Source organism: Hippichthys cyanospilos, chromosome 2 (genome assembly GCF_059441005.1).
Source record: "Hippichthys cyanospilos isolate Australia breed blue-spotted pipefish chromosome 2, RoL_Hcya_1.0, whole genome shotgun sequence".
Taxonomy (NCBI): domain Eukaryota; kingdom Metazoa; phylum Chordata; class Actinopteri; order Syngnathiformes; family Syngnathidae; genus Hippichthys; species Hippichthys cyanospilos.
Window position 1 is genome coordinate 15,020,750 of NC_142370.1, and position 12,958 is coordinate 15,033,707.

The window sequence follows — 12,958 nt, forward strand, 5'->3', positions numbered from 1 at the left end:
AGACGCACCAACACTGGCAACAATGTAAAAACTATAGCAAAACAGAATAAATCTCATCTTTCTAATCTCTTCATATTTTCTTGCGTTCATATCCTTAAGTTATACGTTTCAGATTTCTCACATTGCGAGAAGACAGTGAATGCCTTGCCAGTGTTGAAACACACTCGAAGCAGTTTTCACTTTTCCTGGCAACCCAGCTTAAGTTCACTTTACCCCCCCCCCCCCCCCCCCCCAAAAAAAAAAAATAATAAAAAATTGCACAGCATCCATGGTTCACCAAGGTTATGATTGTGTGTATATGCCAAAAGCCAGCAATTAATATAGTCAAATTGAATACCTTTCCATGTTCTCTAACCGGTGCACACAGGGTCCATACCTTGTCACTCTAAATTGAATCAGCTGGAGACATCAAAACTTTACAGGATCCTCTCAGTTTTAGTAATATTCCTGTGTTTGAACAAGGATGGACTTGGATGGTGGTTCAGTCTGCTCGCTTCTTTTATTGAGGATAATGCCTTAACAACCTTAGCTAACACAAGCTGCTGTTAACTGCAACAGGCACTTTTTGCTCAGGCAAATGACGTATGCCCTCTTACTCCTCCCATTATGATAATCATTGTAAGTCAGAATACGGCTGATATAAACATGCAAGTGTCTCAAAACTCGGCTTGTGTGTCTGACAGATCAATGTTCCTTGAATTTTTGAGGAAAAAAGTGTGTCTTATATTTGGGGAATTATGGTACTTTGAATCAAACCTGAATTATCTTGGAGAGTTCATCAAAGGATGTTTTGCAGTCTCCGCTGTACTCCTGAGCCAGCTGCTGAATGTATCTGTTCACATTGGCAGAAGATGTACCAAGACCTGTAGAAGCTCCTGAATCATCCTGCACGAGATTTGTTTTGAAAATAATATTAGTCACCCATGTTTCAAATTCTCCAACATCTAATGCATAACAAAAGTTTTTACCTGTGGCTTTTCCGGTGCTGCCTCATTGACTTTAGACAAAAGGCTCTCCAGCTGGGGCCGGTGACCCATCAGCTGGTGATATACTCTATCAGCTTTCTCCAGGAGGGTGTTGATATTTGTCACAGCCTGCAAGGATTTTTTTTTTTTTTTTTTTAATATATGGTCACAATAAAGTCAAATGGAGCAAAACGTTCTCAAAGGTTTGAAGTATGAATAAGTGACTGCTTACTTTTTTCCTGTCTTCTTCATTCTCTATAGGATCCACAGCACAGCATGGTTTGGCATAAAGCATAAAATCAAATCTGGCGTATTTGCAGAAGCCGCATGCATTGCACAGGAAGGGGTCCTTTTCATCATAGTTGATAGACCTTGATAAAAATAGGGGCATTGTGTTTGAATATAATCATGTACTCCTTTCTAGTAGTTGACTACATATTGTTAAGATGGCTCAAGTCTCCTACTCACCTGCACTTGTGGCACTGATAGACATTCTCACCACAGTTGCCACACACTCCAGGGTTGGCAGGCACTGAGGCGCTGCAGCGTGGACACTGTAGTGTCTCAGTGGAGGCCTGGTAGTTCTCATAGAAGTCAGAGAACTCAATCATCAGGTTGGATGCAACAATGGGCAAGGGTAGGTCAATTTTCACCTCCGTTTGACCTGGGGTCAGTTGTACTTTCTTGGCTTTATGCCAGCGAGCAGGCCTAAAAATGAGGAAGCACAGTGAAGAGTGTTTTTCTGGCATTTTGTCATTTGTAACACAGTGGGCTGCAAGAGGGCGTGGTGTCAAACAAATGGAAAACTGAAACACACTTGTTCTTCAGCTCCACAATAGCTTGTACAGTCCTGTTGTTGTAGTAGAGGTTGATGGTGCGGACCATTTTAGTGCGTTTGAGGTCACCAATCTTCACAGTAACCTTGCTAATGGTATGGCTCCCAATAAGCTTGACAACCTGTTGTGTGGTAGTGTAGCGGGTGTCCACTTTGATAGACGAAAGCTTGATATTCTTGCGGACAAATAGAAAAAAAAAATCTTCGGAATGTTGGAAGATTAAGTATTTCTTTCCATATTGACTAAAACATTGGTATACTTACTGAAAAGGGAATCTCTGGATTGTTACATACGAGGCAGGGGTCACTTTCCAGATAAAAGCCATCAAACTCCACCAGACCTGACAGAGTGCTATGAGAAGAAAAAACAAAAATCCCTCAAACTTTATCAGACTGTTCCACAAGACAGCATGGATCATTGAACTTACTTGTAAATGTTGGAGTTTGGGTGATTGGTCAGAATATGGTTCTGTGTTCGCAGGATTTCTACTGCCTTCTGGGAATACTCCTTCAGCTAAAGAAATGGTAAAGTAAAACCTATGATGTTCATGAATAAACAACTGCAATGTCCATTTAGCATTTACTATGCTGAACAAGGAGAGATCAAACAACTGGGAAAGTACATAACCACTAATGTCTTCAGGAAACAGAAATTAGATTCAAACGTTTGTGTTAATTACTTTTTTTTCGGTCTGCGGGGTCTTGAGTGAGAAGTATCCAAGAAGATCAACAAACTGTGCAGCTTTGCGGCCATAGGCTGGAAGCTCTGGCCAGATGGCCCATGTGAGCTCCAGTAACAACTCCTGCTGAGATTTACTTGAGTTTCTGATTGGGAAATCCAGACATAGGAGGTTAAGATATAATATTCTGTCATACTTTAAAAAAGCAGATAACTTTTAAGTATACATTGTATCTGATGTCTGGATGTGGTATTGTAAAAGATGACTTGAGTGTTGGCCTTGATGTGAATTTTTTTTTTTTCCAATTACCTGTAAATATGTAATGCCAAGCAGTGGGCTTGCCAGCGCACTGCGGATGAGTTGGACTCAAGCAGGAAGCAGCGCAAAAACTGGATGAGTGTTTCCTTGTCTGCAAACTTGTTGAGCTGACTGACCAGAGCCATGCATAACTGATCCTCCTGGCTGCCACCTTCCCCTATGATCAGGACACAGGGGAAAAACGTACAATAGCATCATCTGCTTCGAAAGTAAGTACAGTATCATTGTTTCAAAACACAGACCGCGTGGTTTCCTCACCCTCTTTGTCCTTCTCTTTATCCTCTTTTTTGCTTTTTTTACTAGAGGACTTGCTCTGAGAGGACTGAGATGTTCCTCCCTGTCCACTGCTAGAAGCCCCTGACAATGAGGAGTTGGCCAGCACTTTACTGCCACACAGGGCACATGAGAGCAACTGCAAAAGGACTGGGGAAACACCCTCGTCTACAAGGAAGCTGACCTGAAGCAGGAAGTACAAAACAGCTGGAGGGAAGGGAGGAGAAAAAAAATGTCACTGTGAGACACACACTTATTTTACTTGTATTTATAAAAATTGGAATAAGAATCCACTTACAGTCATCTTTCATACAGAACTTCTGCCAGTTGATTGTCCTCTGAGTGGCTATTTCAGCACAAGCTTTCAGGTGTTCCATCTGCATTGACAGAAACAAAGTAATAATCAATAGGTGAATCTATTTTCTGCCATGATGCAGCACACTACATATTTATTTTTTTTCATGAGCTCAGCAGGCACCAAATTATACTCACTAGGTTGATGAGTGTGTCATATTGCAGAGCTGAACCAGATGAAGCTGTAACAATGCCTGCCCGGAGGAAGATGCCCTGTTCCTCCAGAAGCTTTTTGATGCTGCGCATGTGAGAATCGAGAGTGTGCAGATCCCGCAACTGACGATACTTCTCCTTTGATCCGCAGATAAATAGCAACAGCTTTCTCACTTGCCTCCTGACAAATGGTGTCTGTTGGATCATCAGATACTGGAAAGATTTTTTTTTGTTAAACATTAATAGGAAAAAGTTTTTTTCTGTTAAATGTAAGGAAATAGAAAATGACAAAAGTATACAAAATTCTTACTTCAGATAGATAGTAGAACCAGGAATGGTCAAAAGCAGGAGGTGGGATTCGTGGGTTGGAGTCGGCTATTTTTTTTATCTGATACGGCAATCGGAGCACCATTTCAGTGAGCAGCTGCGAATAGGCTTCAAACACATCAGCAGCATGTCCCTAATGCCAGAGGCAACACAGTTAATCTTAAATTTCCTTGTCACTTTCACTTGACATGACAAACTGCTTTCACGGCATATACCTTGACATACTGCCGAAGAAAAAAGGGGCTCATGTCTGGGGGAGAGGAAGATGTGTGTGGGCGAAGGAGCTGGCTTGTGGACACAGGTTCTTCTTCACCCTGCTGGCTCTTCCAGAACTCCAAAAGGGATTTGAGCACATGGAGACAGTAGTCAATGGCACCAAGGCTGAGCAAGGCAGATGCTGTAGCATTGGAAATCAATGAGGATGACTGTAAGAGAAAAAGTAGTAAAAAACATGAGTTGGCAGTGGCCAAACTGCCGGCCGGCCACCTCTCTCTGAGCAGGGGCCGGGAGTCTCGAACTGTGTGTAAAATGTGTTTAGGTCATCAGGCAAGCTGTCCGTGGCACTGTTGGCTCTGGTGTGCCCTGGGTCAGCAGTGGAATAGAAGCAGTCTAGCTCAGGGGCAACATTTAAAATATCTATTTTAAATACCTTTTTAAATATCTGCGTTTAATCTGGAAGGCCGTGCTATATTTCCTGTATACATTCACTGTTCGTTATTTAGCTTTTAGCCCTGTTAACCTGGGTTGTTATCTTCTTTGTTTCAAGAAAAGAACTACCAGACTGACTCAACGTTTGAGTCCATCCTTTTTCACACGCAGGGGCATTAAGATGACATTTATTCTGTGTTAAAAATTCTTCTAGCATTACGCCGTCCCTGTAGTTGATCTGAACCAAGCATTATTTATTTTCCCAAATCACAGAGAGCCGCAACCTAAGGATGAAAGAGCCGCAGGTTGATGATGCCAGGTCTAGCTTGTCTTTGTGCTGCTTCTTAGCTGCTGTGAAGGCCTTTTGAAGTCCACACTTTGCAGCTTTGTACTCTATCTCGCTGTCAGATGCAGCATACAGAGTACTTGACTGCTGATCCACGGCTTCTGGTTCGGAAACTTCCTGACTTGTATGGCGGGCACAATATTCTCCACACAGGTGCTGATGTACCCTGTCACTTAGTCAGCATAGTCCAGTACACTGACAGGAGAATTCTCTTGAGTGGCTGAAACCTCCCAGTCCATGGTATCAAAGCAGTCCTGCAGTATGTCCTCAGTCACATTTGTCCAGAGCCTGACCAGTTTGATGACTGCATTTGATTGTTAGAGTATCTTGTCTGTAGGCTGGGTACATATTTTTGTCCATAAATCTTTTGGAATGGTAAGATTAGAAGTTGGGTGGCTTTCTTATGACGTTTGGTGGCTTGTTTTACTATCCTAAGGAGCATTAGCACGCAGCGCACTTGCATGTACTGCCCAGAAAAAAGAAATAAAAAGCCAAAAGAAGAGCTCATGCTGTGCAGGGATGAGAAATCTTGTGGCATTCAAATCCTTGCCCCATCCCTAACTTTTAGTGGTGTGCTTTAACATCTTGATAATGTACATAAGTTTATTTGTAAGAATCACGCTACAGTAATATACCTCAGAGGAACACTTGGAGCCAGATTTGGTTCGAGACATGAAGACGCTGAGCAATCTCATGATGACAAGGTGTACTTCATTCATAGGGCAGCGATCATTCTTTTTAGAAACATCCTACAGAGAGAAGAGGTTGAGCATTACAAGCGGACAAGGTGATTCCCAATAAATATATTGCTGTTACCTTCTTATGCATGCCGAGCTCTGCAATAAGCTGGGCAAGGAGATCATCCAAGGCACCTTTATCTTTTTCATCCTCCCCATCAAGGTCAGAGGTCAGCATGAGGATGACTTGCATGAAAGGAATGGCTTGAACACCACCAACGTTGTGGAGCTGAGAGAGATGCTGCAGCAGGCGCTCCAGTAACATGAGACGAACCATGTGAAGTCTGATCACAAAGTAAAAATTTAATTTTGCGACGACAAGTAGAGAGCGTTTGAAATTGAATATTCAGGTCTGACCGGTTGCTTCTGTGGATGTCTCCCTCAGTCTCTCCTTCTCCTTCCGACCCTTCACCTTCCTGTTGAGCTGTGGTGGTGCTTATCGCACCAGTGCTAGAGCTCACACTGCCTGGACCTGCAGGGTGGCCCTCTGCTGCTGTATCCCCATAAGCACTGCTGCGTCCTGACACTACAGAAAGAAGAGGAAAAGCAACACATTAATCACTGATAGTATTGTATTGGGAATACACAGTGGGGCAAAAAGTATTTGGTCAGCCAGCAATTGCTTTCATCATAGGTACACTTCAACTATGAGACAAAATGAGAAAAAAAAATCCACAGAATCACATTGATTTTTAAAAAATTTCAAGATTGGAGAGTTTTTATTGTCATATGTATAGTATTACTACACCACACAATGAAATTCTCATTCCGTTCATTCCGAGTAGCCGACTATGTACATTCCATGTTCGAGCAATAAATAAATAACTAACAAAACAAACAATAAACAATAAAACAACTGAAACAATGGTGATAGTATAGTGAAAATATCATGCAGTGCAAAATATTATTTATGAACTGCAGTAAGGCAGATTAGTGTGTGAGAGATTTGTTGAGGATTTGGATGGCTTGTGGGTAAAAGTTGTTTGCCAGCCAGGCAGTCTTGGCCCTCAGGCTTCTGTATAGCATCTGCCTGATGGCAGCAGTTTGAACAGATCATTTTGTGGGTGTATCTTGTCCTTGATGAGGTTGCGTGTCTTCCGCAGAACCCTGGTGTGGTAAATGTCCTGCAGTGAGGGTAAGGCTGCTCCACAGATGCGCTGTGAGGACTTGATCATACGCTGGAGAGCCTTCCTGTCTTTTGCTGTACCAGACTGTGATGGATGTGGAGAGGACATTTTGGATTGTACATCTGTAGAAGTTGTTGAGAATATTTGCTGACATGCCAAATTTCTTCAGTCCGCAGAAAGCACAGTCTTTGCTGGGACTTCTTGACGATCTGGCCAGCGTTGTGGGACCAGGTGAGATCCTCGCTGATGTAGCTGCCGAGGAATTTGAAGGCTTTCACTCTCTCCAACTCAGTCCTATTGATGAATAGTGGTTTATGCGGCTCCACTTGCCGCCTTGGCTCTATGATCAGTTCTTTGGTTTTGTCTGTGTTGCGGTGGAGATTGACGCTGCGGTACCAGGCCACAAGGTCTGCCACCTCTTTCCTGTATTCTGTCTCAGCCCCACTAGTGATCAGCCCGGTGATTGTAGTGGCATCTGCATATTTAATCATGCTGTTGTTGTTTTGGGAGGCGACACAGTCATAGATGAAGAGTGTGTAAAGCAGGGGGCTCAGCACACAGCCTGGGGTGTCCTTGTGCTCACAGTTCTGGTGCTGGATGTGTGGTTTTGAACTGACTAATTGGGTTCTGCCTGTGAGGAAGACCAAGTGCAAGGCGCTTGTCCGTCAGTTTGTCAGGGATGACTGTGTTGAATGCTGAGCTGCAATCAATGAAGATCATTCTTACATACGTCTTCACCCTCTAAGTGCGTGAGCGCTGTGTGAATGGCGCTGCTGACTGCATCATCAGTGGATGGTTTGTCTATATACAAATTGTAGAGGGTCCACGGTGTCTAGAATGGTCTTTTTGATATGCATCATGAGAGGATTCTCAAAGCACTTCATTGTGACTGAGGTGAGCGCTATGGGATGGTAGTCATTCAGGCAGGGCACAGTGCGTTACTTTGGGACAGGCACTATGATGGTGGCCTTTAAGCAGGTGGGGACAGAGGCTTGTGCAAGGGAAAGGTTAAAGATATCTGCTAACACATCAGCTAGCTCTGATGAGCAAACCCTGAGCTAGCTGACCATAACTTCCAAATTATGGTGGAAAATAAGTATTTGGTCAAAAACAAATGTTTATCAATACTTTGTGATATACCCTTTGTTGGCAATGACAGAGATTAAACGTTTTCTGTAAGTCGTTCACAAGATTTACACACACACTGTTGTAAGTATTTTGGTCCATTCCTCCATGCAGATCGCCTCTGGAGCAGTGAAGTTTTGGGGGTGTCGCTGGGCAACACAGATTTTCAACTCCCTCCAAAGATTTTCTATGGGGTTGAGATCTGGAGACTGGCTTGGCCACTCCAGGACATTGAAATGCTTCTTATGAAGCCAGTCATTCATAGCCTGAGCGGTGTGTTTGGGATCGTTGTCATGCTGAAAGACCCAGCCACACTTAATCTTCAACGCCCTTGGTGATGGAAGGTTTTCATTCAGAATCTCACGATACATGGCCCCATTCATTCTCTCCTTAACACGGCTCAGCTGTCCTGGTCCCTTAGTAAAAAAACAGCCCCAGAGCATGAAGTTTCCACCCCCATGCTTCACAGTAGGTATGGTGTTGTTTGGATGCAACTCCGCATTCTTTCTCCTCCAAACATGACGAGTTGAGTATAGACACCACAAAGTTCTATTTTGGTTTCATTTGACCATATTAAATTCTCCCAATCCTCTTCTGGATCATCCAAATGCTCTCTAGCAAACTTCAGACGGCCTTGGACATGTACTGGCTTCAGCAGGGGGACACTTTTGGCACTCCAGGATTTGAGTCCCTGGCGGCGTAGTGGGTTACTTATGGTAGCCTTTGTTCCTATGGTTCCAGGTATCTGCAGGTCTTTCACTAGGTCCCCCCATGTGGTTTTGGGATTTTGGCTCATTGTTCTTGTTACCATTTTGTCCCCACGGTGTGAGATCTTGCGTGGAGCCCCAGGTCCACTTGCAGCCCCAGAGAACTTGCACAATTGGTGGCTGACTAAATACTTTTTTGCACCATTGTACTTAAGATGATATTTTAGGCATCTGAATGTGTAATGGAGAATTAAAAAAAAATGTTTTTTATACATTTACCTCCTAAATTAGAAAACAGATGGCTGTACTTACACTTAATGATGATAATGTAAATTACAAAAAACATAAGAAACTAGATCGTAAATAGAGAGGTAAAGTCAAAGTTTATATTTTGATGGATAGACTGACTTGTGGTGTTCAAAGATTGTCCAGCATATAAAGAAAAATACACGTATTGTATATATGAAAACAAAATTCTCTACTGGATACTTTTCTTCGTTTAATTGAATTCAATTAGTAGTGGCTTTTATCAGCTTGTTTGTTAAGCATGTTTCAGTATTCCTACCTAGTATGGAGTTTGAGTACCTTTGCCACCTCTGAACAAAATTTATAGTTTAGAAATTACATATATGTAGTTTTCCCCTACAATCACTCACCACTGTGCTCCCCTGCGACAGAATCGATAGCAGAACCTCCACTCTCTGAGCCTACACTGCCGCCATGCTCAGCTGGGGAGGTACGCAGTGTGGAGCCATCAGTAGCAGCAGTACTGCCCTCATCATCGGATGCTGGAGCTGAAATCAGAGTAATAGCCGTAACAGCAAACACAATAGTCATCTGGGCTGGAGGACAGTAGATTAATTAGTTCATACGTAATTAACAATTCAAAGCATGTAATACAAAGTGAAAACTTTGAAATATGTTTTCAAATGAGGTTACTAGTGTGAGACTGTAACAGTCATTGAACATTAGCAAGTTTATAAATTGTGCAGACACCATAAAAGAGGATTCAAATACCTGATGCAGTAGTATCTGACAGTGTGCCAGCATCCAGTGATGAGGAACTTGGTGCTTGACCAGATAGGCCGAGGCTCTGAAGACCAAGGGCACTGCTACTACTCCCTAAAATGTTGCAAATATATATTTTTAATATATATATATTTATTTTATATATATATATATATATATTTTTAATATATATATATATTTTTTTTAAATATAAATATTTATATATATATTTATATATATATATATATATATTATATATATATACACACACATACACACACACACACACACACAGACAGACAGACAGACAGACAGACAGATAGATAGATAGATAGATGGATAGATAATGTCCATGAATACAAACACTGCTGCTCCAAAAAAATATCATCAACCTTCTTTAACTTTTTTTTTCCCCACTACTGACCTTGTTGATCCTGCTGAAGACTGAGAGCAATGGCTAACTCTACCATTGTTTCATCATCGGCATCAGGAGGAATGTCCAGCATGGGTGGAAAACCCTCTGCTCCAGCGAGCAATGCTTCCAGGGGGGATGGATTTCCATTGTTTAAATTCTCTGGTGTCTCCAGGACCATTGATTCTGACTGAAGAATGCAAATTACCAAAGTCACATTTCCTCTTATTAAACATCTTCTGCCAAAATTGAAGATATACCGTATTTTCCGCACTATAAGGCGCACCCAAAAGCCTTCATTTTTTTTTTTTAAAAAGCTGATGGTCCCCCTTATAATCAGGTGCGCCCTATATATATGGATCAATATTGAGATTGGGATTGGTAGATGGGGAATGAACTGATGAAGTAAGCTTTACCTGTTTCTTTTGTGTGTTTACAGTTGAACAAGGTTGGTCATATTGACATTGAGTTATGTTATTGAGAGTTTAGAGTTATTATTTGAGTGATTATTGTTATTACTTTGAGTATTACTATATTGTAATTGAAAATGTTTTAAAATATGTCATTAATTGATGGTGCGCCTTATAATCCGGTGCACCTTATATATGGAAAACGTTTTAAAATGTCATTAATTGAGGGTGCGACTTATAATCCGGTGCGCTCTATAGTGCGGAAAATACGGTACTTGACAGTAGGAAGCACACCTACACAAAATAAAATCATCAAACTATGTTTTTATGTCACTGCATGTAAGGAATAAATTATTAGGGCCAATGTCACCTGTAATGTAAAAACAAACGCCCGAATAATCAGTCAGTTGTGTTTTCTCACCACCATCTCAAAGTCGCCATGATCCACTTCATTCTGTTCTTGACTCTCCGGTCTAACTTCCTCTCCTACTGTAAGCACTGATGATTGCATTTTGTCTTCTGCGTCATCATCATCGTCATCATCTTTGTCCCCTAATAAAGTAAACACCCAGTACGTCTTAGGGAATTGAAATATTTTTCTGACATGACACAACAAAAGAGTGTACAAGAATCATTTCAGAAAGCTTTTGAAATTATACCTATGGGCGTATTGGAGCGTGGAGGAGATGGAAGGGTGACATTGCGCCGCTTATTTCGTGGTCGAAGCACTCTGATCAGGGCCTGCTTACAAGCAAAGCTCACTGCTGTGTCCTGTAATGAGCAATCATCAAATGGTGCAATTAAGGCAGGCTTGAAGGTTTGAGGAAGAAACGTGCAAATTTCAGTACATATATAGATTGACAACAATAATGATTTTATATCTAGCAGTACTTACAGGACAGAGCAACATTTGCATGTAGATTCTGGAGGCCACATTGATGTAATCAAGCTCACAGGTGCAATATGCATGAATGATGTCAACAAGGGCATTTACTGTTGCCTCAACATGAGTGAGTCCTTTGAAAGTAAATGAGGACAAACATTTAAACATGGGTTGGTTATTACTTCCTATTTTCACCTTTCGCAGCTAAATGATGCAGTTACCGGGCAGGCACGCAGGAGCAAGAAAGGCATTCTTAGGTTTCAGGGAGTGTAGCTTCCAAAAGTTAATCATCAGTTGTGTGATGAAATTATGGCTTTCGCCTTCCAATTGCTTTTGCCCATCATCTGTGATGTCTGAATAATACAAAACAAGTCAAATTTCCACATGCCTGTAATACTTCAGCAATTAGACCATCAATTTAATAACCTCTCACCAGAGTCAAAATGTAGTAACTTGGATTCCGTGAAATGCACCAAATTGTTGGGCCTCATGATTGCTATGGTGCGAGCCGTGATCACAAGCCTCTGGAAGACATCAGGGTCCAGTTCTTTGCCCTCACGACTGCAGCTGTTCAAACACTGCACAGCATTACTCAGCTGGGACTGGTCCTTGGGAAGCAGAAAGACAATTTAGAGGCTTACACACAAACACAAATACACATATGTACATATATATACTATTAAAACCATGACTGAAGAATTTGGATATTCTGTATTGATAAAAAGATACAAAACAAAAACAAACAAGCAAAAATTGCAAAATAGTGAAGGGCAACCTTCCACGCTGTGATTTCCCTACAGTCCTCACTAAGATGATCACAAAATCATCTCTGAAGATCTCCATTTAAAAAAAAAAATTGGATGGGTCAAAAGATGACTACCCTTGGAAGAGTAACGAGGATGCTTTAAAAATTGACGAGGAGATAAGAGAGGATGTTGGGTGTTAAACAGGATGAAGACTTTTAGGGCTGTTCTACAAATTAATAATCAGCTCTGTCAAAAAAAAAAAAAAAAGCATTGATAATTGAAACCATTTTATTTTTGCAACATTAGTTTCCGCATTTGCGTCTGCGCACATGCATACATTGCATCACAGTCTTGTCTCGCTCCCGCTACAGCACCCTCACCTGATAACTGCAACAGTATGTTATTCGATACACGATGAAAAAATGCGTCTAAAAGTCCGTAATTTCAACACGAATAAGCCCGACATGGGCTAAATTTGACACCTATAGATTGTACCTCACGACCTCCCGTTTGTAAGCATTTAGAAGGGACGGCAGCATGGCATATTGAAAGTCGTCATGCTTAGACAATTACTGCAATATTTTAGCCTCCTAGTGTTTTGTATGCTTTTCCTTTGATGTCACACATCAATAACACCAACAAGCCCACGTCGAGTCAAAATTTCCCCCAGGACTTAATGTAGTACGATGTATTCAGCATGACTGAGTCTACCTTGTGGTTGTGATAAGCAGTACGACTGGTGTGCAGACTGGCAAGAAGTCCCTTTGTCTGCTGCTGCACACCTGCTGGCGTAGGCATTGAGAGTAGTAGTGTGGCCAGCTCCAGTGCAGCAGCCTTGTTCTTCTCCTGCATTAAGTCAATGGTTATTGAGGAATCCTAAAGAAAGTCAATTCTTCCACTCAAA

At 41.7% G+C, this 12,958-nt stretch overlaps 1 protein-coding gene across 1 annotated transcript in view; it reads right to left on the reverse strand.

The window, feature by feature from the left end:
- The window catches only part of ubr4 (ubiquitin protein ligase E3 component n-recognin 4), a 56,615-nt gene that overhangs the window by 11,022 nt on the left and 32,635 nt on the right, over positions 1 to 12,958 (reverse strand). The window contains exons 52-77 of the mRNA XM_088407776.1: positions 12,766 to 12,900; positions 11,742 to 11,916; positions 11,530 to 11,661; positions 11,321 to 11,442; positions 11,085 to 11,196; positions 10,847 to 10,977; positions 10,028 to 10,205; positions 9,613 to 9,717; positions 9,252 to 9,389; positions 5,994 to 6,162; positions 5,716 to 5,920; positions 5,535 to 5,648; positions 4,121 to 4,330; positions 3,889 to 4,038; positions 3,564 to 3,791; positions 3,370 to 3,448; positions 3,057 to 3,278; positions 2,790 to 2,955; positions 2,481 to 2,625; positions 2,229 to 2,314; positions 2,065 to 2,152; positions 1,783 to 1,976; positions 1,434 to 1,673; positions 1,198 to 1,336; positions 969 to 1,094; positions 757 to 885 (exon numbers count right to left, since the gene is read on the reverse strand). Of these exons, the coding sequence (XP_088263902.1) occupies positions 757 to 885; positions 969 to 1,094; positions 1,198 to 1,336; positions 1,434 to 1,673; positions 1,783 to 1,976; positions 2,065 to 2,152; positions 2,229 to 2,314; positions 2,481 to 2,625; positions 2,790 to 2,955; positions 3,057 to 3,278; positions 3,370 to 3,448; positions 3,564 to 3,791; positions 3,889 to 4,038; positions 4,121 to 4,330; positions 5,535 to 5,648; positions 5,716 to 5,920; positions 5,994 to 6,162; positions 9,252 to 9,389; positions 9,613 to 9,717; positions 10,028 to 10,205; positions 10,847 to 10,977; positions 11,085 to 11,196; positions 11,321 to 11,442; positions 11,530 to 11,661; positions 11,742 to 11,916; positions 12,766 to 12,900 (3,918 nt within the window). The remainder of the gene's footprint in view (positions 1 to 756; positions 886 to 968; positions 1,095 to 1,197; positions 1,337 to 1,433; positions 1,674 to 1,782; positions 1,977 to 2,064; positions 2,153 to 2,228; positions 2,315 to 2,480; positions 2,626 to 2,789; positions 2,956 to 3,056; positions 3,279 to 3,369; positions 3,449 to 3,563; positions 3,792 to 3,888; positions 4,039 to 4,120; positions 4,331 to 5,534; positions 5,649 to 5,715; positions 5,921 to 5,993; positions 6,163 to 9,251; positions 9,390 to 9,612; positions 9,718 to 10,027; positions 10,206 to 10,846; positions 10,978 to 11,084; positions 11,197 to 11,320; positions 11,443 to 11,529; positions 11,662 to 11,741; positions 11,917 to 12,765; positions 12,901 to 12,958) is intronic.